Source organism: Genypterus blacodes, unplaced genomic scaffold (genome assembly GCF_046128005.1).
Source record: "Genypterus blacodes isolate CSIRO-AG114 ecotype Tasmania unplaced genomic scaffold, CSIRO-AGI_Gbla_v1 ptg000021l_1, whole genome shotgun sequence".
Taxonomy (NCBI): Eukaryota; Metazoa; Chordata; class Actinopteri; order Ophidiiformes; family Ophidiidae; genus Genypterus; species Genypterus blacodes.
The window spans coordinates 2,560,414-2,585,520 of NW_027466834.1; the positions used below are offsets into that span (position 1 = coordinate 2,560,414).

Below are 25,107 nucleotides of genomic sequence, written 5' to 3' on the forward strand. Positions count from 1 at the left end.
TTATTTTGCCTTGACAACCTTGCACAGAAGCAGTATAATATTAGTTAGTTGTTATGGGGAATCATGGTCCCCAGAAGATGAACCCTAATGATTCATCACCTACCACTGCCCACAGGAAAATTTACCAATGCACCATCATCTAATCAGAAAGAGATAAAACACTGCAATGCTCCATTTAGCCTTTGTATAAGCATTGATCAAGGACAGTCATGGTCTCCATATGATGACCCTGTTGGTTTTTATTCTCCTTCTAATGACCCATCTGTTATAAGTACATAACAATAGTGGAGCTTTAGGCCTGTGGGCTTGTTCACAAGAAATTGCACAGCAATGACATATGCCTGTGTGATCCAAAATAATAAAAAAGAAGTAAGCTAAGCTAAGTACGAGGCACAATAATTTAAGATAATTTTTAAAGCTTCACTGATGTTGACGGATGACATACTGACTGAAATTGTTGTTGTAAGGGGTGTACCAGGTAAAATTCAAGCTGTCTTTTTTTTGTCCGTGTATATAAGTGAGTGTTTGTCTGTGGGCTGTTGTATGCATTCACATCCTACCCTGGTTTCCCTGGAGGGACAGGGGGCGGCATGTCCTTGCTCTTGCGGCAGATGGTGAAGCGAATCGCAAAAACTCCACGGTTCTCAATAGTGAAGCTCTGGTTCTTCTTGCAGCCATAGACTAGAGGACCAAAGTTGATAGACTTTATGGGTGAGATCTTGTACCTAGGGAACAGCAGACAGTGATTTATAAGTGTATTATTGTGAACAAATTATAGAAGCATGATATCAACCTAGTGACATTTTAGCTGGTACAGGATCAAACATTTGATGATTTAAATATTGTTCATATTATGATTCAAGTACATTACAAGTATTAAATCCAAACATCTATGTAGTAAAATCAACACTTCAATCAATCAATCTGTAAAATTATTTGAGATGAACAACTCAAACCTGGAGAACACAGACTGCAGAGAAACTTTGATGGTCAAGATGGCTACAGTTTCTCCTGCAGGCCCAAACTTGGGTTCAATCACCTGCAACACAGAAGTCCAGTAAGCTATTCATTGCACAAGGGTGACACAATCTTTTATGATGCATTTGTGTAGTCCACCTATATATCTTGTATGTGTGTGTGTATATATATATATATACACAACAGTAATAACAGTGTGAGAAAGTCACCATATAACTGAATACTTCTGTGACTTGAATGGCAGTGTATGACTCAGACCTGACAACGCAGGATACGTTCTTCTGTAATGGAGACTTCAGTCTGAGGTCTTGCAATGAGCTGCACAGCTGTGGGCTTGTCCGTGGGCATTAGGGTACCATGCTGGGGAAACACAGTGAAAATGGAACCTAGGTTTGGCTGGGATGGGCTTGTTTGCTCAAGTGTGAACCTGTGAAGAAAAGAAGAAAAGTTTGACCTGTAGCAATAGCAGAATGGGTCACACATTTGAACTCTTTCCAATTCCAGAATTTGTTGTCTCTCTTTGTTTACTCTTTTGTTTGTATTTGGAATCCAAGTACTCCAGCAAACATTGTTAAAACATCAAAAAATTCAGTTTCTGTATGACTTTGGTATTAATAGCTTTTAAACTTTTAAGATACGCATCTTGTTGAACTTTTTCAGGCCCGCAGGTCTGACTTGGTCAATCACAGGCCATTCATACATGAACTCAATGTTGAGTCAAATTAGTTCAAACTCACCTGAATGCTATTTGGTACTTTCCTTGATTTTTTAACTTCAGAGGGCGCTTAACTTCTTCAAAGACTCTGATGTTTCCAAAGTCCAGACATCCATCTACATCAGTAAAAAAGGACACATATTACAGTAGACTTATTATTATGGCACAGTGATACAGTGGTGCATTTGTGCAAGCTACCACTGGCATCATGACTATGACTTAGCGAGGATTATACAGACAGTAACAGAGCAAGCAAGGTTAGCTTTTGGGAGCAGGCTAGAAAACAATCAGTTAAATGTGGAGAGAGTCTGATGACAGGGGACAAGGAGAGACCTGGTGTTTTGGATGAGAAAGATTGGCAATCGGACCAGGGGAGTTTGGAGAGCAAAATATTTCAATATGTTTTGATTTGGGATTTTATAATTAATATTTAAGTATGTCTGTCTGACTCCAACTTAATATTTTTTTACACATAGTGGGAAACTATGTAGAATAGGGAGTCACAAACAGGCAGTTTGATATGCATGAGAGAGCAGAAGTCTCGATAAAATAGCCTTAAACCTAAAGAGGTTTGTCTAAGGAAGTGATGGGTAGGTCTGTGGTGATATATCAAGGGAGGGCAATGTTACGGGCGTGGAGAAATGGATTGCTATAGAGAAAAAAACCTACTGAATCAATAAGTGCAGAGAAAGTATTTATGAGCTGATCTGTTCGAGACTCAAAGCAAAAGTCTATTGCTGATTTAACCGTCACAGAGATCATGGGCCCAAAGTGCAACAGAACCAGTCACATGGTCACTGCTGTCTCAGCCTGGTGTGTAATAGCATGGGTGAAGAGACAGAAAGAAGAATAAAAAGAGAATGAATAAATTCTATATCTTATATTGTTTGCTGTTGATCGCCAGGGCAGACAGAAATTCAAACCGAATGCAAATCAATGGATGGAAGAAAAAGTCTACATCCATGATGTCCCACAGGTTTAAATCATCTCATCACTCTTAACTTTATATGTTTGAGATCGATGTTACGTACCCGGTGTAATGTCCAAAGCTATATCATAGGCTTCGGCAATTATCTGTATGTTGTCTGTGTGTATGATTCCTAGAATCTTCTCTGCATCAGATACCTGAAATAGAATACACAGCTTACAAAAACAGATGAAAATGCAGTCGTTTCCTCTAATCATTCACAAGAGAGTGAATTTGCTATTTTGTTCATGAAGTTTCAAGTCAACATTTTCAAAACTTCTGTCAAATCTTTACTTTTGATAAGCCCTTTACTTTTGTTAAGGCTCTTATTTTAACTTAATGCCCTTCATTGCTTTGCACTATCCACTTTGATGCTGTAACAAGTGAATTTCCCCGAATGGGACGAATGAAGGATTATCTTATCTTATCTAAATATTGTGCCTCTGCCCTGCTCATCAATGCTCATAACTATATTAATTACAGATTTTATCTATCTCACCTCCAGACGTAACGTTTTCTTGATGCTGCGTGGTTTCACTGGTTTGAAGTGCAAGGTCACTGGGAAAGTGTTATTTGGCAAGATGATACCCTGGTCCTGGAGCACATTGAACTCCTCTCCCAAATCTTCAACACCCCGTAATCTCCAGAATGCAGGCAGAGTTGTCTTATTATGAAGAATTACACTGCGGCTGGCCTGCCTAGAGAAGGAGAAGGGAGGGTGGCAGATAGACACACTGGTGTATAGAGTATTTGATATATAAAATGAAAGGACAATGCAACAATGATGAGGCAATGATGATCCCAAAACCATAGATGATATACTACATAAAGTACATAGTAGTACCACAGATATGGTCCGTGGATATAAAGAACAAACTAAGCATGTTGCACAACTACACAAGCTTTAACACATAAAATCAACTCAAAATTAGACATTCATGAATTAACTATTTTGTTGGCAAATAGTTGGAAACATTCTTGATTTGGAAATTTCGAACGAGAAGAATAGACAAGGACAAGAAGAGCAGGTTCAGGCCACTTCTGTTTCTTTGATAGCATACATTGAATAAGGTGTATAGGAACACAACTCATACTGTGAGTGCAATTAAAGAGACATTAATAGATTGATTAGGTGCAGAGAGCGAAGCACTGCGAACACTGATGAGGGGCTGAGGCTTAGGTGGATGGGGCAGTGGGACCCCTGGTGAAAAATGACAAACAGATGTATGACAGCATAGCATGCATGATCTGACCTGAATAACTGTCCTAATATGGATAGATAGCTATATATATTGATTAAACTATGTGCATTCTGTATGTTATCATGCTACTTCTCTCTTTGGATGGGGGCATGGTGCTTCATGAAAATCTTTGATGAAACTCTGCTCTGGTACCTGTGCATCAAGATCCTGTCAAAGTGCCACTGTGTGCAGTCCACTTTCAGCTCTGGTCGAACTCCCCAGCAGGACAGGTTGATTATGACACGCTCAGGATTGTCCGTGATAGAGCACACAATACTGTCCTTGATTTGTCCCAGGCTGGTGGGGTACGCCCAAACTGTCAACTCCTAGCAGCACAGAAGAACAGTGATATATACAATTGTATGGGGCGGCAGTAGCTCAGTCGGTAGGGCTTTCGCTTGGGAACTGGAGGGTCGCTGGTTCGAGTCCCTGCCAAGGTGCCCCTGAGCAAGGCACCGAACCCTAAAACTGCTCCCCCTCTGTAATGGGTGGTATGTAATGTAAGTCACTTTGGATAAAAGCGTCTGCTAAATGACCGTAATGTATATAACTGATCATTAGCTAAGACATTACCTTTACCATACTTAGGTAGCATGGGTTGATTTACTTGATATTACCGGACTTTACAATATGTTGTCTTAAGTTTCCAAATCTTTTATACTTCAGATTGTCTGTGAATTGTTTTACCCTCTCAGCAATTCTACAGCTTCCCCAGGTTGCACGGTGTTCCTGCGAAAATTGTCTATCCTAAACTTCAACTGAACTAACTGATTTATCTCTGATTTCAGAAAGATGTACTACCTGATATAAGCCAAATTGGTTTATGAAACCATTGATGATTGTGCTCTGTTATACTACACTATTGGTATTTCTATTCTCCATCTTACCAAGGCCAAGATCCAAACTGTCAACTTCAATAACAATAACAACCTCTCCCTACCTCTCTGTTACTTGCTAAAACTTACATTTCTGCATAAATCTGACCTCATGATTTGGCAAACCTCCAGATAGGAATTTCACAAACATTCATCATAATTGGCTTTCATTGGAAGTGACAGGCAAAAACATAACTTTCTAGGTGGAGGTAATAATCAATAACACAAAACTGCATTTAAAGGGTGCTGCTGTACCTGTCTCTCATCAGGTTTGAGAGTCATGGCTGGTGGATCCAGTAGATATGTGGCAGCTTCATTATCATGCTGGAAACTAAACTGGACCTCAGCACCCAGTCTAGAGTTATTAAGGATCACCAATCTCTCTGCATTCTCTGGATACTTACATATCTTGTACCTTCACACACAGACACAAACATTGACACATATGAAGAGAACACTATGACTACACAAACATTGGAACAATTTGCTGCTTCCATTCTGACTCACCCATCTCTGGTCTTGTTACACAATAGAGGTCCAAACTCAAACAATCCTGGTTTGATCAAATAGGCCCTCTGGATCTCTTCTTCTAGTTTTGGTACCATCTTACTGTGAGCAAAAAGAGTCCTGGGAAACCACACAGGTCAAATTATCCTCAAATGGAAAATATAGATATTTTGTGCTGTATACTGAACATGCATTTCCAATTAATTCAACATATACTGAGAACACACATTTGTGTCGTTCCATACAGTTTAGAATTAATCCTCCCCTGATGGGTCTGTGGGAGGTGAAGGAAGGAAAAACAGAGACTGGATGCACAATGTTGAAACTACTGAACAAACGTGTTGACTTTTTGTACAGACACACACATTACATCTGATCATTTTTTCAACTATGGTTTACACGGCTTTCCCCTCAAATTGTCCATTCACTAATGATATTGCTCCATTAATCATTAAAGATTTACAGTGTTGACTGACATGTAGTCTTTGCAGATGGAGGGGTATATGCAAATTCCTGAACAGGTGAGCTGGTAGCGTTTCTGGGTAGCCAGTAGCTCAAAGTTGAATGTCCGGTCAAACTTCCCAGGAGATTCTGAGTAGAGCCAGACCTTGAGAACCACCTTGCCTTTAGCTGGTACAATCCAGCGGAATGTTGACAGCCTGTACACAAATACACGAACACAGACAACAGCAGAAACCACAATAAGGCAAAATAACCCAACCAAGTAGTTGCATCGTAGCATTGTCAGTATGAACTTGTAGAATGTGTGTGTACATGTATGTTTGTGTATTCCTCGCCTTTGTTTGCGTCTCTGCTCTAAAGCTTTCTGCTGTTGCCCTTTTCCAGTGGAACGAGGGGTGTTGGACGAAACAAAGGGTGAAGATGAACGGTCTAAGCTCTTCCCTCTCTTTCCTGAATTTTGTCTCTTGCCCCGCTGACTCTCTCTGCCTCTCTTATCTTTTGGTACTCCACGTTCCTTGGTGCTGCACCGGCTACGACTTTTCGAAGTTACCTTTTCAACCTTAAGAAAGCACAAGTACATACATGCTCAAACAAACAAACACACTTCTGATTTCAAAAGCTTCAGTTCAGTGCCACGTTTTGGTGCCAGCCAAAAATCAGTATGTCACTTTGAAATTAACTGTGATATTTGGGTTCTATAAACAATTAATGCACAGTATTTTGCACTGTTGTATTGTGTAAGCTAAATTAAGTTCACATTTCTTATATATCTTGTTGCTTCCTGTCAGCAAGAGGATGTTTCTTCTGGGACAATTTTCTATTTACAATCGCTCAATTTCAATTATTTTTTTGAATAAAATATAAATTTTAGTGGATGATATCCACAAAATCAGTGAGTTGACAATTAATGAGTGGAGTTCCTATCTGCTGCACACAAGTGCTGCCTCCACCACTCCTCCCACCGGAAAAAGTTGTACTTTAAGGTGCTGTATGGTACTGATTCTGTTTTTGGTAAATGGTGGCATTTTTGGGGCTCATATGATTTGGGCCGTGGAGGCTCATTCCCCAAATCAGATTCCATTAGTAGGACGTGCTACAGAAATATGATAAAGATTGAATACGCATTTCAGCAAAAAGTATTTTACAAAGTAACACACTGTAGCTTAAATGGTAATTTGTGTTGTGTGTTTGCATGTGTCGAAGGCATGTGTTGCAAAAAAACACAAATACATCCATTACCTTTGAAGGCAATGCCTGTGTGTCGCCCTCATCTTTTTTGACCTCAGCATTTTCATCTGACACCGAAGGAACCAGAAAGGAGAAACAGTCACAGGTGAGTTGACTGTTGGGCTCCAGTCTGCTCTTAGGGAAAGGAACCATGGAGTAGGTCATGGGAGAAGGGAGGGGTGGCCCTCTAGGTCCCAAACCCAAACCATCCAACACCTTAGGAGACCAAAAAGAGGAATTATATGGATTATGAAATGATAGTAGAATTATAAAAAAATAGTATGTTGGCACCATGTTTAGAAGTAAGCCTTATAGCTAAAAGCAAAGCAATCAATGTTATGAAAGCTTTGTAGTTTATCAGGGACCATTGAAAAGAAAATGTACAAATGCTATTTACTGGAAATGAATGAGATAGGAGTTGTCAACATGTATAAGTGGGCAGTAAAGCTAATTTTAGACAACAGTAAATTAGTGAATGCAAACTGACAACAATTCTTGATTGAGGAAGTATGGGGAGAAGCAATTTGCAATATCGATATTTTGATACATTGCTGCTTGTTGTTAATGTATCTTGTAAGGTGTCATTCAGTGCTTTAAAATTCGTACTATCAATCAAACAAAAACATAATTTTTCACCCAACATCAAAAACAATTATGGTTTCCACAAAACCAGATAAAATAGATAAGAACATATTGGCAATACCTCGTGCAGTGGTGGTAGGTCGCTGCCTTCTAGCAGCTCCGTAGCACTTGGATAGCCTTTCCCAGGAACATGCAGTACAATCTGAGGGACAATGTCCACTGGAGACACCTTGTCTCCTGCCATGCTGTTGTCCATCTGATTGGGTACTGGAGACAAGGGCTTGCTATTGGCTTTCTTGGTCTTCTTGCTGACATTGGTCTGTGTATTCAGGGTAATAAGGAGATCACCAAATTCAAATTTGCACTTGGGGTCATTCTAAGACATTCTTGTTGTACAATGTAAGTAATTCACCAAACTATCATATAATATCAGGGGATATTTCATAATATCATGATATAATGGCGCAGATATTTTCAACAAAATCGATGTCATTCTGTGTTTGTACTTTTTTCCAAAAAAAAGGAAAGCAACAAACATGATTTATTATCTCATTCTAGTAGTTTTAAGGACATTGTGTCTTTCAATTTTCAAGAATCCCACATTGTTTGTGTTGCCAGCAAAATAACCTGTTTCTCAGGCGGCCCCTCCTCTGACACTGGTGGGATTTCATCACCGAGGAGAGGGACCAGCAACCTGCCCAGGGCCCTTTCCCAGTGCTGCAGGATGTGGTCCACCTGGGCCTGGCTGCTCTCGTATGCAATGAAGCGAGACTGCATTCCATCCACACTGGACTGGTTTGGGGAAAGCAAAGCGAATGAGGGGATCAACACTTTTCCAGCAGTCCGGTTAGAGTAGTCTGAATATCAGGTCTAAAAGTGTACTCTACAAATACAACTTAACTGATATTGTGCATTGTAGGCAAGAGTACCTCACTGGCTACTATGAGTAAACAGACCTGTGCTCTCTCCAACTTGCTGGGTTGAAGGGCATCTGAGTGTAATCGCTTGGTCTCCTCTCTGTTATGTGAATCAGTCTTTTTGCTTTGAAGCACTGTAATAGAAAAGAGGCAAAAAAGTTCCATTCAGCAGCAATGCAAAACAAATTTAATGTGAAATTAAGCCTGGGATGGTATGCTAGCTGTAAACAGTATAGTAACAGTTCAACATTTTCAGTACACTGGCACCTGGCACCTTCATTGGAGGTCATCAAGGACTCTTTAGAGTTGTATGAGTGAGACGTCCTCCGCTCATCCAATGTTGTCTGAGAAAAGTAAACAAACTAATTTATAAGGTCACTATGAGAGAGAGAAGTTTGAAAAAGTGATTGCACAAGATCCACATACAGACCTGCTTTCCTGCTGGGCTCTTCTTTGCTGACATGTCCTCTTTGCCATCTTTCTTTGCCCCCTTTTTGTTCTTCTTCTTCATCTCTTCATTTTTGCGCCTCTTCATCTCTTCTTGTAGCCTCTTTTGTTCCCGCTCTTTCTTTTTTCTCGCTAGCTCCCTTTTACACACAAGCATGTGCACATACAAAAACTATGAGGGGCCGTGTAAGACTTAAATACTGAGACACTCTTAGATTCACTATTTAAACGCTTTGACATACATACTCTCTAAACCTTTTCCCTTGCACACATAAGTAATTGCAATAGCATGTCTAAGTGATTTCACTAGCACATATACAGGTGATTTCACATTGCACATGCAAGTTACCTCAGTTACACAGAATGGCGGAAGCAAATGCACAACATTTATTTGTGTTTGAATATGAGGGGTGAAACTTCATCTGTAGGCTTTATTCTTAATTCGCCTGATAAAATCGTTGATTCGTCAATTCTGTTAGTGATAGGTCAAAGTTGAAACAGATATCAGCTTGAAATGGGGACAAGCTAAGCTCTCTAATTAAAAATACATTAAATGGCGTACTTAAGCAGCTAATCTAGTAACACACTTCCTTCTTTTTTCCCACTGGGTACCTGAGCTTGTGCTGTTGGAACTGCTTCCGGTGTTGCTTGGCAATGCGCTCCTTCTTCTCCTGTGGCAAAGAATCATACGTGTCTTCATCCAGTTCCTGCAGCCACTTCTCTTCCTTTTTAGCCAACTCTATCAGGGCCAATTCTGCAGAACAAACACAACACAGATAAACACAAATCCACACAGAGACAGGAATATGAACAGTTCCACACGGGTATCAATCTTACTGAAGACATACATTTATGGTTTAATAACAATTTGAAGGGTTGCCTCCATTTTGTGATATAGAGGACATCCTTTGCGTGTGTGTGTGTGTGTGTGTGTGTGTGTGTGTGTGCTTGTGTATATTTTACCCTCAGCCTCTCTCTGTGCTCTTTCTCGTGTCTTCAGAGCAGTGTATGAATCAGACAAGTTGACTAGATAGATGTGTTTACGGTTGTTAAAGGCCTTAAGGACAACCTGCAGTGAATTGGACACTGACTGGGTGTAGCCAGATTCCAGGCCATCAATCACAACTCCACGAAGACAATCACTTAACTGTCATCATGACAAAGATAAAGAAAGCAATAATTAGTATTGAGACACACCTAATGACTGTGCAGCATTGGCCTAAGTAAATAACACCATTAAATAGCTATGTGGGATCATTTTAATTCAATTCAACTTAACTTTATTCATATAGCCCCAAATAACAACTAACGTTATCTCAAGGCGCTGTACATACGGAGCATTTTAAAGAAATTCTACTTTCCCCCATGAGCAAGCACTTGGCAACAGCGTCAAGGAAAACCTTACTGATGAAACCTCAAGCAGAGCCGAGCTCTAAGTGGGGGGCAATCTGCCTTGACTTGTTAAAAGTTTCTTACCCCAACTATTAGTGTACAACCGGAATCTCTTAAAGGGAACAACGGAGTGTCATCTTACCTGCAATCTCTCAGCCAGGATCTCAACCAGCAGCTGCTCAGGGAAGAGACGACAGACCAAAGCCACGTCTCCCACCTGACTCAAAACCATCACAAAGACTATTCATGTTTAGAAAATCCATTTAGACCCAGATTCTAATTGGTTTTGATTTGTTCATATGGCTACATATGTGGAAAGGAAACACGGTCTAGAACAAATTTATGGACAAAGGACACTCAAATGACAAGAAGACCTGAGGGAATGTACCGAGTCAAGTGCAGAATGTGAAGTTTCAGTTCTTGGGTTCTCAATGTTTTTGGAGACAACTTCAACATTATCAACAACATGGGCAGAAGCTGACGTCGAAGCTGAAGAGATGTCTGAGACTTCATGTCCTGTGAAGGTAGAAGGCCCAGTGTTATTTTCAAAAGTGTGAGCTGTAAACAAGTGGAAATATTCATTTTAATTTTAATTTATCAAGGAAGGAAAGCTGACTGACTGGCTCACTGTGGTCTTTAACAGTAGTTCCCTGTTTTACATGTACACATACAACCAATGCCATCTATATTGCTGGCCATTTGCTAAATGTAGAAAAGCATTATTGTCCTCATATTCTTTCACAATGAGTGAAGTGTATTGATTTATACATCAAAAATCACACATACTGTACGTCTCTTTCTCTCTGGATTCCTACCTCTTCTTTTCTTCTGTATCTTCCGTTTCTCTTTCTCTGGCTTACCCCCCTCCAAAGCTCTCTTCTGAGCATGCTCAACAACAGCACAGCTATACCATTGCCTTGCAGTGAGGCTGATATGTGACGTGCCCTTGCGCAGCACATCCGTAACCACAGCATCAAGACTGAGGCAGGTTCCTCCGTAGTGCTGTGCAAGAGCTGTCGCTGTGATGCTCTTACCTAATGGCAAGGGAAATAAAGCAGTCATACACAGTGTCAGACTCACCCCTGTCTTACATGTCAGAACACACACACGTACAAACTAATCGAAACAAGATCACAGACTTATTAATACAACTAATTTTCCATTTTATTAAACACAATAGCCTCCAGCTTTTTCACCTGTCAGTGGAGCTCCGTGGACAATGACAGCAATTCCTCTGCGGTTCTGTGCAGCGAGAACTTCAGGTGACAGGTCAACACCCATGTGACGGGCAATTGCTTTTGAGATCGGGGTCATCTCTAAATGTTCCTGTCCCACACTGTTTCCCTTTCCGGTCTCCAATGAATCACCTGAAGGAATGTAGGTAAATACAATTTTATCTGAGAGACATTCTCATAATAACAATATTAATAATAATAATAATATTAATAAAGTCCTACTTCTGATATGGTTCCTAATACATACTTACATAATTTAGCTCCTTCCACAGTCATGATGGGTATTCCTTCTGTAGTAGGTGGACACTTGTCTTTGGCATCTGGCATCTGATTATTGTTTTGCCTTAGCTTCTTTTCATCCTCCTGCATGTCAACCTTCTCAGGTTCGTCTTCACCGAGGCCAGCTTTCAGCTCTGATGCACAGATGTTAAGTTGTTTGAAAAAGATATATATGTGGATGTTTATGCTCACACCTGAGGGTTCACGATTTCAGCATTGAACACTATTTCCTATATTTTCTGTAATTACCATCATCTGCAATCTTTGAGCAGTACTCCTTATAATAGTCAAGCAGCTCTGGGGGAAGACTCTCTCCAGGGGCCCTGGGAGGCAGCAGCAGCATGTTTTGCTCATCGTAACCTTGCATCAGACGCAGGATCTGCATGGAATGAAGCAAAATTGGAGAGAGTGAGCACACTAGGACCAGAGAGCCTACATTAATAACCTACAGTCTCTTTCTCTCATTAGTTGCTAATGTAGACTATTTGAGTGTAATTTGCTGATTATGGTACATTACTGACTTTTCCACTGTAAAATGAGATTAAGCAACAAGAAATTAGCTGACCCTCGTTGATAAAGTAAAACATTATGTTGCCAAAAGTTGACAAACAATTTCCATGTGCAAACAGAATCATTGATTTACATCCTCTCATTTTAACATACCTATCACTTTCCATTCCATAAAGTATACTATCAATAATATAACCCTGATAGCTGTCGTCCGATATCAAAATCCCCCAACATGGCACAACTTGCATCTCCCTTGTTTCTTGACACTCACTTTTATATTTACAAAGTAATTTTAACACATAGTTTGCATTGTAAAGAAAGTGAGCTACCTTTTCTTCCTCAATATACTGTGTGTCAAACTCCAAGGAGTAGAACTCAATGGGGAAAGGGCAGGGGTTTTTCACAACAACCTCAGCTTCCACACCAGATCTGAAGGGTAGACAAGGCCCCAGCTCCAGCATCGATGGACAAAACTCTATTTGTGGCTCTTCACCCTGACCTTGGGCCACAATGAGCAACTGCTGTGTGCTCTCAGTCACATGAACGAACAGCTGCTCATTGTACGCACACTACAAAGACAAACAAAGCTGGTTAACATCTATATTTACATATTTTTCTGATCATGCATACACTGCACAGCATATGCAAAGGTACATCTGAAAATATGCAACTATATGTCATTTTGTCTTTGGTGCTGCGATTATCCTCTGCTGTTTTACCAAATCTCACAAGCAGTGATTCTCATCTGAAATGCATGTTACATACAAGTCCTTGAATAAAACTATTTACCGACTCAGCAGGACTGAACTTGACCTGGACATTGACCCATTCTTTGGGGGAGAGCATGCCAGAGCAGGGCACCATCTCAAACACCACTGGACGCTGCTGAAGTTTTCGCCGGGGCAGAGGCAGGAACTTATTTATCTGAAAGAAAGTTTTGAAGGGAGGTACTAATCTGCCCATGTGACTCACACAACTGATTTTATAGACTTAACATTAATTTCATTACATTACGATGGCAGACGCTTTTATCCAAAGCGACTTACATTACATTTACCATATATACATTTACCCTTAGCAGAGGGGGGAGCAATTGAGGGTTCAGTGCCTTGCTCAGGGGCACCTCGGCAGGGGCTCGAACCGGCGACCCTCCGGTTCTCAAGCGGAAGCACTAGCCACTGAGCCACTGCCTCCCATTTCAGTGTTGTTTACTCAATACTGACCTGGAAAATATTTTGCAACAATTTCTTCAAAATGAAAAGTATTCCTATTAGTTTGTACCTTTTTTGTTGGCTTCGCTTCTTCAGTAATGCTCCACTGGCAGGGCACGGACTCTTGATTAAACAGCTGTATTGTCATTATCTAAGGAGAGGTAACATAACATAACATTTAAAGGTAATGCTTTACCTACATTAGATCAAATAGTACTTCACTGGAATTTTAGTGCAAGACAATAGTTTTAACAAAAGATTGAGGAGTTTTTAAAATACCCAATGGTCAAGTATATAGGATGAGAAAGAAGAGGCTCTAGACAAGTTAATAATAAAGCTGATGTAACAGAGTAAGATCACAAGATGGCACCAGAGTGTGGCCACAGGTGGCTGATTTGTGTAGTTGCAGGTAAGGAGACATTTTTCAATCGGTGTCACCAGTGAGAGCTTTGATTTCTATTATATTCTGTCTCATTATATATTTTTCAGTATTCAGTGGTTATTGGTTAAAAACCCTAACATACAGGAACACTCCAAAGTTTATCCCTTCTGTGGAATATAATTATTTTTTTCAATATGGTTTACATATGTGATTTCATAGGCGTTAACATTGAAGCATAAGATTCACTAATAATTTAATGTTCTAAGCAGATTCTCATCAGTCCATTTCATCACACAGTATCACCTGACACATGCCACACTGCACCGTGCCAAAGTGCAGTGTCTCTGTGGAAACGGTGATGGCCGGCATGGTAACAACTGCACACATCAGCACCTGCAGTGTCGGGCCTCCTGCCACCTGTCAAATCAAACACAACCACCAATGTAAAGGTCAAGGTCAGAATACTTCTAATCACTGACCAAGTGTCTTCTCATTTAGAAACTTTCCACTCATTCCAAGAATCAATGCGACTGTTTCATATTCGGAAACAAAGTTAGTGGGCACATCTGCATGCTTGTGTATGCGCACATGTACCTGTATTGGCATAACAACCCTTATATTGCCCATCTGCAGGTTGGCTCCTTGAGGGTCAAATTTAACAGTGATTGTCTCTGTCTCACCACAAGGCAGATTCTTCACTCTTTCAAACTCTGTACTAAAACCTTATGAGAAGAATATATAATATCAATATAATATACATGTGAATTATGAATACAGCATATTATCATTATCATTTCATACTGAAAATGACAAAAACAGTACATTAAGAAAACAATGGGCAATATCAGAGAGGAAAGTAACTCACATATTTGAACCAACTAACTTAACTGCTGTTACTTCTTTATCACTTTTCACAACCACACACACACACACACACACACACACACACAAACATACATACACACACATACATATAACCTCAGAGACAAGAAAAATATTTAAACCTGTGCCAGCCAAAGGTTTGCGGTTCACGTGGAAAGAAGCTGCCACTGACCCAGAATTTGTGACCTTGACAGAGTGGGTGAGGACTCTGCCATGAATAACAAAGCCAAAATCCAGAATATACTCTGGAAGCACAAGTCTGTGGGAGGAGGTGGAGGAAGATTGGGGAAGATAAAGAAACTCAGCACATAACATCCAACATACTAAACCCTGGTTTATCATGATATCACCAATCTAAGACCAGTTTGTTTTCCATGATTGTATATATTTGGTGCAACGAAAATGAGTTGACAAAATATGGAGTCAGTAAAAGGCGAATGTAAATGATGACATGTCACAAAACTGACTGAGCCACATATTAACATTGTAATAACTTTTTACACATTATTATGGAGAATGTTCAATCAGTGGATCCTCTTTTTTGTGCATGTGTGTGACTGTGAGCATGTGTGCTTATATATTGTGCTTATATAGTGTATGTACATACTTGGTAAGCTTCTGCCACTCTTTCGAGGACCCTGGTATAGGTTTAACCTCCAGCACATTGTTGGTCACATCAACAGCATTCTCTTTGACCAGTATTCTCTCTACCTCCATGTGAAGCAGCTCTTCATACTAATCACAGAATTTGAAATAGGGATACAGAGTTACAGCACTTCATCCAACAGAGCTGACTGCGCAGAACAACAGAATGCTGGACATCCAATATTGGATGTAGAGGTCAGGGTTTTTTTCTCCAATGATGGCAATGTGATGAAACCAAAGGTTGTCCTCAGCTACCCTGTAGAAAACTATTTTAGGGATGCACAACCGTATCTGGAGAGGTGGGGGAATTAATTAACAGGTGTGAGTTAGCTAACGTTCTAGGGTTTCGGGTCTCATAATATATTGTGGCTAGGTTGTAAGTAACGTTACTCCTGATACACAGCTGGTTGACGGTTGATTTTTTTCATATATAGTACTACCTGTGCTGTGAGCAAAAGTTCAAAGTGCATTAGGCTCAACCTTTTTGGAAGATTCCTCAGCTTCATCGAATCTGGTCAAATCCACTGTATCCTCGAATTGTTCTGAAAAACAGGACGAAATTCCTGTCATTGTGTTTCGTTTTGTGGAACCTAAAGAATTATGGCGTCGAAAAGTTGAAAGAAAGCGAGAGTTCTGCGCGTCCAGAGTAGAAACGTGAACGCGCTCGTGGTTGCTAGTGGCGCGCTCGTATTATAGCCTCCAACTGTCTGACGTCACAGCGCCTCTGACGCCATATACCGGAAACTACCTGGCGCAATATTATAGATACGGTCGGGATCGCGCTCTCATAACAGCGCTCTCGTACTAAAGGTATAATGACTTTTCAAAATGTTGGAATATAACAAATAATGTCAACACACATATAAGTAAATGCAGTGACTGAAGTTGATATAGTACAAGTAACCAAATGGCTGACCCCGGGAAAGTCTGGAGTAATTCACACAAACAATTACAGCGTCTCTCTCTCTCTCCAGGAGGGCTAGATAACACATATCTGCCAATAGGTGAAGAGGTCACAGTAATACACTTTATCAAAACCTCAAACATCTGTGGCCAGGAAGAAGGAAGAGAGGGGGTTTGCATAGACGGGCAGTCAGGGGGAGCTGCCTCAGATCAAAGGGCTAATTACACTATACTGTTGTTATTTAATTTACACAAAGAGTATTCTACTTTCCCCCACAGACAGCTGTTCATCCCTCAGATTTGAATCTTAGCGCTGCCCCTCTTGAAGCTGGCTGACCAATAGATAACAGTTAAACTACAGTGTCATCAGTGAATTGATGACGCCTTGTGTTTGCGGCATAAATGCAATTGTACGCGGAAACTCAAGGCCTGACCCACGACACAAGGACGGGGGCAGGACGAGCGCTCTTCAATGTCTTATTCCAGTAAAAACTCATCTGAGAATTTCAGTTCATCTTTGCCTCATCATTCACCACCAAAACAACGAACACGAAGAAAGACCATCAGAAAGGTCCCTTTTCAATATTTGGTGACACCCGGACGTGATTTGGTGGTGTTTGTTCATTGGAAGAACTCCGTGACGACAGAGGCAAACGCTCCACTTCTATAATGCGCGCAACTCAAAAGGTACAGTACAGAACCTGTTAAATCAAATCTGTAATAGGTTATTGGACACTCTAAAGTTTATCTATGGAAGTGGGTGATTGTCTGCTGTAGCCACGTAAATATAATGTAAAGAGGAGACTGATTGAAATCTCTGGATGGTTAACTGCGGTAACACATTGAACTTCTTATCCAGACCGGGGAGATACGAGTCTTCCCAGAGTTGAATTCTCTAATTAAATTGTTTAAAAAGAATCTCGGTTGAATTCCATTTGTAGCTTGGGCTGAATTCCCTTCTACAATTTTACATTGAGCTAATTTCGGCTGAATTCCGGATATTAGCTGGAGTTGAATTCTCTTATTACTTTTGCGCAACAATTTATGGTTTAATTCAAATGTTGTTATGGTTGAATTCCAACGACTTGTGTTAAAAAACCCCGCTAATTATTAGTAAGGAACGTCCAAGCGTTCCTGTGATTCGGCATAATCACATGGTTGAATTCCAGTTACTGTTAACTTGTTAAGCTTTAATACATAGGGAACCCTTGGGGTGCATCTGTAAGAGAGATGTGGCAGATTACTGACACAAAATAAAGAATAAATAGACTTTTGAGTAATTAATAATCGTTCCATGTGATTCTGTGTTAAGTCCTGCCTAGAATATAGTGGTATAGTCGTATAGGGAGTAATATTTTTGTCTGACCGTTAATTGAGATCTCCGGAGTAATGTAATTTTAAACTGTCTGTGTTGTATTGGTGGATTAAGGGTTATCCGCTGTCAAACTTTTGGTAAAGTTGCGTACTGGCCATACGTTCCTTTTTCAAAGCTGTATGCGTGTGTGTGTGAGAGGGAAAAATAGAGAGAAACGGACGTTTTGGATGCATGATCCGTTTTCGACTGAGAGAGGTTTGTGTGTCCGTGTGTGTGTGGGGAACTTGCAGTCACGTGTCTTTGACAAACAGCTGGTTGAGACAGCACTTGTGTTTGTTAGTTTTTGGTCGCCACGTGTGACTGAGAGGTGGATGCATCTGACTGATATTCTGTATGAGAGTGTGTCCATGTCTTTGACTACGGCAGCGAACGAATGAGCCGTATGTCGTGAGAGGGTTGTCCGTGTGTTCTGGTCCAGCTGTGTACGTGTGTGAGATTGAGTGAGCCGGCGCGTAAATGAGTGTGCTTGTCTGAATATCTGAGTTGTGTGTGTAAATGCGTTATAACACGTGTGTCTGAATATCTGAGTTGTGTGTGTAAATGCGTTATAACACGTGTGTCTGAATGTCTGAGTTGTGTGTGTAAATGCGTTATAACACGTGTGTCTGAATATCTGAGCTGTGTTATTAACCTTGTTATTACGTGTCTGTATCTGATCGTGCGTGTGCGTATGTGTAAGAATGCAAGCAGGAAGAACGAACTGTTTGTCTGAGAGGGAACTGTCTGTGGGTGTCTGAATATATTCAGGATATAGGTTTTATAAAGTTCAGAGACTTTTCGGGAGTTTTTCAGCACCGGCATATCACGCAGTAATATACTCTCATACACTGTCGAAATCCCGGGGAATTAATTGTTTCTGAATCCCGAAAAATAACTATTACATTGGATTTCTGTTTTGTTTTGTTTTGTTTATTTGTTTATTTTGTTTTCATTTAGGAAGTGATTGAATAGTGCCATAGAATCCTCAGCAATATATAAACAGCGCCCCAGACACCAGAAGTGACACAACGACGCCTCAGGCCTACAGCAGTACTGCAGCTACGAGAGTTCGCCTAATTTCAGAAAGCGATTCAACGGCGCCATCCTCAGCTCTTGCAGCAGTACTGCACCTACATCTTCTACTGGCATTTATAATCGCACCCGCTGTAGTTGAGATCCAAAAAGGAAAGTCCCTCTTAATTAATTAGTTAGTTTAATAGAGTAAATACACAATTGAAATTGATTAATCAATTGATTAATAGAAACAATTCCTTTTAATTTTATAGTTAGCTTTGTTGATTTTTTATTATTATTTTTTTTTTTTTCTCCTTCCCGTACAATTATTATTTTTCCATCATTACAATTTTAATTTTTTTATAGACTTTAAATTTTTTTACATTTTATTTTCTTTAAATAAGTACGACATTAGAATATTAGCATTATCATACAGTCATGGCAAAATTCCTCACTTGCAAGTCTTACACCGAGGCCACTCTGAGACGGGTCATGTCGGGAACGGATCCTGATAAAAGAGACAAGACCCGGGAACAACTAGAACGCCTCCTGTCTGACTGGGAAGACAGGGGCCTCTGGCCCAAACCTGATGCACCTCCTCCTCCACTGAATATGTCAGAGCAACTTTTGACAGGATGTATGCAGCAGCTACAGAAGCTACTAAGAAATGGGAGGCAGGTGGAAAGAAATCGTGGGGTGCAGCCAAGACAGACAGAGATCAGACGCAGAAGATTCGCGCCCGCGCCATGACCCTGCTGACGGCCGCCAATCAAGTGGGGCAACAGAACCACAACAAGCTTGAAGTGACCTCCAGAGAGGTTCCCTCACCCCCTACTGCCCCACTCTATCCCATCCTCCCTCAATGTGTGAAGCCCTCTCAACTTAAGCCCCCTCCATATCCCGAAGGGACAATCACCATGGCCTCCCTCTACAAAGTGAGTTCAGGTGTCCTGGACTTGGAACCGGCTCCAAACCAAGCTGTTCAAGACGACATGGAACAAATACATGGTGAACAGAGAGAAGCTGACCGACGCCTGGCCTGTTCAGAGGAACTGCTAATTCAGATGCCGGAATCCGCTTACCAAAGGAGTGGTTTGGGAGCCAGGCCCAAGACGCCTCATCTTACTGTGACACATGAGGCTAAACAAGAGTTGGAAAGAGAGGTGGGCAGATTCAGGAAAGTCCACTACAAGGACAATCACAGACCTGAGGAAAACCAGAGCAACAGTGATGACGGCGAGAAGAGACGCTGCTTCCCACATAGCAGTGCCTGCTCTATGCCACATAGACTCCAGTCTACGCCTCTGACTTTTGTCACTTCCGAATGGTCCAGGCGTCTGGACCCCTCAAGGAACTCCCACGACCCCTTCCTGACCCCGTACATACATCAAGGATTCCTGAAAATCTCCCCCGTTCCTTTTGACTCCTCCCGGAATCCCTTCAAGAGCAAGGAGGAATGGCAGGCACACGAACAAGACACTGACGCCAACAGCTATCATGACTTTCCTTTTTCTCCTGATGTGTCAAAACAAAAAAGCAGCCTCCCATTCATCAGGTCAAGGGTAACACACAATATACGTGGAGAAGAGCGTTTGACCCGGAAACGCAGTTCTATGGGAACAACAACAAGATCTCATACTATGAGAAATAAGGCCACACATGAACTTGAAGAATCAAGCATAGCTCCCGCACAATTCATGTGCCCTCTGCTGCCAGACAGTGCTGGAAATGTCACTTTCTTTCCATGGAAGCATCGAGACATGGAGGTCCTCGCATCCAGCTTGCCCCCACTGGTAGAAGGAGCAGTCCAGTGGATTCGAAAGTTTGAGTCTCTCACCTCAAGTGACTTCCTGGCCATGGGAGACCTCCGATCCATGCTGGGACGCTTGTTAGGACGAGAAACAGTTAATGACATCGACGAACGGCTACGCTTCATGGGAGTAGCAGACTCGGAGCCCTTCAACAGAGGAAGGACTGCATATTGGACTGAACTGCGACGACGCTTCCCTCAGATTCTGAAAGTCGCCAACCTGCAGCGATTTGATTGGGTCAAGGGAAAATCCTTCCATGTGTTCCTCAACAGTTGTGCTGAACAGTGGGACGACACTACTGGAACAATGCCCCACACTGAATTGCCAAACAGTGCCACGGTCCAAATGTTCCGAGCAGCGGTGATACGCTCCCTGCCCCAGCAGGTCCAGGCTAAATTGGAAGATGTTGTAGGACTAGACCAAGAAACCCACGACAAATGGCGAGCCGTGTTGACACATCACACTGAACAGCATTCTCAGTCAGAACATTCAGAGGTCTCAGAGATTAACACACTCAAGAAAAGGTGGTTGAAAATCCAGATTGCCCTGTTCGATACTGACAAGGAAACCAAGTCAATCCCCCCTGTTGAAATATGCCCAGTGGTCCCCGAACACCCTTCCCCAGCCGTCCCTGCCCGGCTAGCCCCCCCTCCACCTGTAGCACCCCAGGCTTGGGTCCCTCCTCAGCCGGCCTCATATGGTATGCATTTCTATCCATATGCTCCACAACCCCAGATGTATTCCACCCGGTACCAGAATGGTCCACGCAATCAAAGAGGACGTGGCCGTGGATGTTCAGGAAAAGACAGAGGAGGAAGAAGAGCAGCGCTACGTCGACACAAAGTCTGTTTTCATTGTTTGGATCCTTGTCACTGGGTCCGAGAGTGCCCTTACATGGAATATGCATGGCAGCAGTCCAAACTTCGGACAGCAACAGAATATCAAAATGGAGGACAGGGAACAGTTGAGCGCCCACCGCACCATCCCCCATACGCCCCACAGATGCCCATGTATGCCCGGCCCACAGGTGACCCTTACAACCCGGGTCACTATTGACAGGGCCCGAAGACAGCGCATCCAACCCCCTGCCCAATCACCATAACCCACGCCCTCAAGCTGAATATTCACCCATCCTTTATCAGGTCAAATGGATCTTCAAACACTCATCACCATCGAGCAAGCCATGGTGCATGCGGCTGCATTGCCAGTACTGGACTACATCAACACCTTCCATTGGAGTTTCTGAAAGACACGGCATTGTGGACGCCGTGTTGTATCAGAAACAAAAGGGGGAAATGACAAGAAGGTGTTAATGTGTTTGTGTGTGCAGGACAGAGTTGAATTGTATGTGATATGACAAATGAAAGGTCTTAATCTCAATCACAGGGGCAAGGGATCAGGATTGGTTCTCATCTGTGCTATCATTCAGCTGCTGATAATGTCTCTCCCCAGGTTCCCTGTATCTGATTACAGATCTTTTCCAGAGAAGCTCACCCTTCTTCACCACACCAAGGGGTCATTTGGCCCACAAGTGTATATTGATGAGTTTGGGGTGCTTTGGAGTGTTTCAGACAAGAACAGAGCTAGGAACGATGTGGAAGCGATGTTTGAATCATTGTTTTTCTGGTGGGCCACAATTGATAAAAAATGGTGATTGGATGAACTACTTCTATTATGATCAACAGAGATTTGTCAATTACACACGGGATGCTGTAAAAGGGATGACTGAACAAATGGCCCACACCACGTTGAAGACCTATCAGAATAGGATAGCCCTCGACATGATCTTAGCTGAAAAGGGGGTGTGTGTGCCACGTTTGGATCTGCATGTTGTACTTTCATCCCCAATAACACTTTCCCAGACAGTCCTGTCACCAAAGCCCTGGCAAGTGTGACGTCCCTGAGTCACGAGCTGAAAACTCAGGGATAGATGACTTCTTCTCTGACACCCTCGAGAAGCTATTCGGATCTTGACGACGACCCTGATGTTCTTCCCCTGACCACAGTGGTTGTGAAATAAGGACTTCCTTTCTTTCTCTTCTCAGACTACCTCAGGATTACAAATGTTTATATTTGAAAGCACACATAAGCTTGCGCTTTTGTGCCAGCTAATAGAATAGATTTAGTACGAGGTGTTTAAATTACTGTGGGACGGGATTTATTGAATTGTATTTTCATGAGTTGTTTTCCAGGGTCTTAGAAGGTTTCAAGTTCCAGACCCTAACCGCGGGCCTGTACAATGAGTGGACGCCTACGCAGCGTCCCAAGAATGACCCTGGAACCAGAAGGCTAATGTTTACAAAATTATACGCGTGATGAAATGCTCCGAACCGCTGGGGGTCCGATGGGTTGACCAGCCCCCTACCGGGCTGCGGAAGTTGATTTTTGTGTTAATGAATGAATGATTGCAATGTATTTTTCCATGAAGGAAGCAACTACTGTTAATTAAGGTGTCAAATGCATTGTATCTTTTATATAGGACATATGTATTGTTTGTGTACATAGCACATGCACCGAATCTGTTTGAATAAGTCATGTACACTGCATTTTTATACCCTTTGAATTCTGCTGGATGATAATGTGAATTCTATTCATGTGATAAGATGTTGGTTTAAACTGAGTGGATTGGTGCGTGCGACAGGAGGCTTAGATTGTTTATCTCAAGTTTGATTCATTCTATAAATAGAATGAAAAGGGGGAATGTTGGAATATAACAAATAATGTCAACACACATATAAGTAAATGCAGTGACTGAAGTTGATATAGTACAAGTAACCAAATGGCTGACCCCGGGAAAGTCTGGAGTAATTCACACAAACAATTACAGCGTCTCTCTCTCTCTCCAGGAGGGCTAGATAACACATATCTGCCAATAGGTGAAGAGGTCACAGTAATACACTTTATCAAAACCTCAAACATCTGTGGCCAGGAAGAAGGAAGAGAGGGGGTTTGCATAGACGGGCAGTCAGGGGGAGCTGCCTCAGATCAAAGGGCTAATTACACTATACTGTTGTTATTTAATTTACACAAAGAGTATTCTACTTTCCCCCACAGACAGCTGTTCATCCCTCAGATTTGAATCTTAGCGCTGCCCCTCTTGAAGCTGGCTGACCAATAGATAACAGTTAAACTACAGTGTCATCAGTGAATTGATGACGCCTTGTGTTTGCGGCATAAATGCAATTGTACGCGGAAACTCAAGGCCTGACCCACGACACAAGGACGGGGGCAGGACGAGCGCTCTTCAATGTCTTATTCCAGTAAAAACTCATCTGAGAATTTCAGTTCATCTTTGCCTCATCATTCACCACCAAAACAACGAACACGAAGAAAGACCATCAGAAAGGTCCCTTTTCAATAAAAAGCATTCGCTTTTCATTAAAGCCAAACGCTGTCATCTCATCCGTAACAGCAGATACAATAGACTTACGTTGCTCTTCAAGGCAAAGTTGGCGGTCCGAAATATTCCTCTACAACTAATCTAGACTGACATCATGTTTTGTTCCACCTGTAGGCGGTTATCATACATGCGGAAACGATAATTAATTCAAATAACGCATTCAACTCATGCAGAACCTGATACATTCCATCCAGGAGACATTGGGCCTAATTCACCAAACGTTCATCAAAATGTCTTCTTAATGTTTTCAAGATTTGGACATTGACCAATGTTTTAATTTTTGGCATTTGTTAAACTCAGGAATCAAGGACCCAGCGGACTGAGCTACTGCCGCCCCTAACTGGATACGTGGGGGTAGCGAGATGGATTATTATCGGTAGCTGATGTTCTCCAGTTCAAGATTCATGGTCTTTCCTTCCTGCTGCAGTCAGACTATTCAATCAGCACCTGTCCCAGTAAACCCCGGTCTAGTGATCACACCATGCAATATCCCCGATGTGCAATATGTCATTCATTCACCCATTGAATTTGAGTAGTTAGTTGTATTGTAATTTCGATAGGCTCTTTACTTTGTAAGGCTCTAATTTTAGTAAATGCCCTTTATTGCTTTGCAAGATCCACTTTGCTGCTGTAACATGTGAATTTTCCCATTGTGGGACGAATGAAGGTTTATCTTATCTTATCTTCTATATATAGAGAGAGAATATCTTAGTCTGAATCCTTGTCTCATTTCATCAATCTGCTAATGCTGATGGTCCAAAAATGTGAAAATGCAGTTTTTATTACCCTAACTGACTTAAACCACATCCATAAAAAAAGGACACTTATTATTTGTATTTTCTTAATGAAATTGTGACCAACATACAGTACAATATACAGTACATTGGTCATAATCCATCTTGTTCACACTTAAGTGAGGTCAAAAAGAAATGTCTGCAGTCTAGGCACAAAGCATTCATGTCGTTTATTTGTATTTTTGGGCGGGGGATTGTTTGCTGTAGTAGAATATTCAATGAATTACAATTAATACAAAATATGTGCCAATAGGTAATGTGTTGTAAATATTTTACGAGTACATTCATACACCTTACATTCATAGTACCTTAACTTCGGAAACTTTTTTATAGGATTCCAATGGAATTTTCAGCACAAGAAATATAAAAAAAAATAT

The 25,107-nt window shown here is 41.5% G+C and overlaps 1 protein-coding gene across 1 annotated transcript in view; it reads right to left on the minus strand.

Moving 5' to 3' along the window:
• Positions 1–25,107, minus strand: part of LOC142991841 (hydrocephalus-inducing protein homolog) — a 58,393-nt gene that overhangs the window by 15,558 nt on the left and 17,728 nt on the right. Inside the window, exons 28-60 of the mRNA XM_076142001.1 lie at positions 15,935–16,127; positions 15,417–15,544; positions 14,932–15,068; positions 14,522–14,649; positions 14,231–14,344; positions 13,616–13,696; positions 13,124–13,258; positions 12,664–12,903; positions 12,074–12,203; positions 11,797–11,958; positions 11,507–11,677; positions 11,126–11,344; positions 10,699–10,826; positions 10,453–10,527; positions 9,882–10,065; positions 9,531–9,672; positions 8,902–9,058; positions 8,746–8,815; positions 8,511–8,605; positions 8,182–8,346; positions 7,676–7,873; positions 6,970–7,188; positions 6,081–6,295; positions 5,760–5,942; positions 5,284–5,403; positions 5,032–5,191; positions 4,055–4,227; positions 3,160–3,358; positions 2,725–2,818; positions 1,716–1,809; positions 1,237–1,405; positions 957–1,039; positions 561–725 (exon numbers count right to left, since the gene is read on the minus strand). Coding sequence (XP_075998116.1) covers positions 561–725; positions 957–1,039; positions 1,237–1,405; positions 1,716–1,809; positions 2,725–2,818; positions 3,160–3,358; positions 4,055–4,227; positions 5,032–5,191; positions 5,284–5,403; positions 5,760–5,942; positions 6,081–6,295; positions 6,970–7,188; positions 7,676–7,873; positions 8,182–8,346; positions 8,511–8,605; positions 8,746–8,815; positions 8,902–9,058; positions 9,531–9,672; positions 9,882–10,065; positions 10,453–10,527; positions 10,699–10,826; positions 11,126–11,344; positions 11,507–11,677; positions 11,797–11,958; positions 12,074–12,203; positions 12,664–12,903; positions 13,124–13,258; positions 13,616–13,696; positions 14,231–14,344; positions 14,522–14,649; positions 14,932–15,068; positions 15,417–15,544; positions 15,935–16,127 — 4,926 coding nt within the window. The remainder of the gene's footprint in view (positions 1–560; positions 726–956; positions 1,040–1,236; positions 1,406–1,715; positions 1,810–2,724; positions 2,819–3,159; positions 3,359–4,054; positions 4,228–5,031; positions 5,192–5,283; positions 5,404–5,759; positions 5,943–6,080; positions 6,296–6,969; positions 7,189–7,675; positions 7,874–8,181; positions 8,347–8,510; positions 8,606–8,745; positions 8,816–8,901; positions 9,059–9,530; positions 9,673–9,881; positions 10,066–10,452; positions 10,528–10,698; positions 10,827–11,125; positions 11,345–11,506; positions 11,678–11,796; positions 11,959–12,073; positions 12,204–12,663; positions 12,904–13,123; positions 13,259–13,615; positions 13,697–14,230; positions 14,345–14,521; positions 14,650–14,931; positions 15,069–15,416; positions 15,545–15,934; positions 16,128–25,107) is intronic.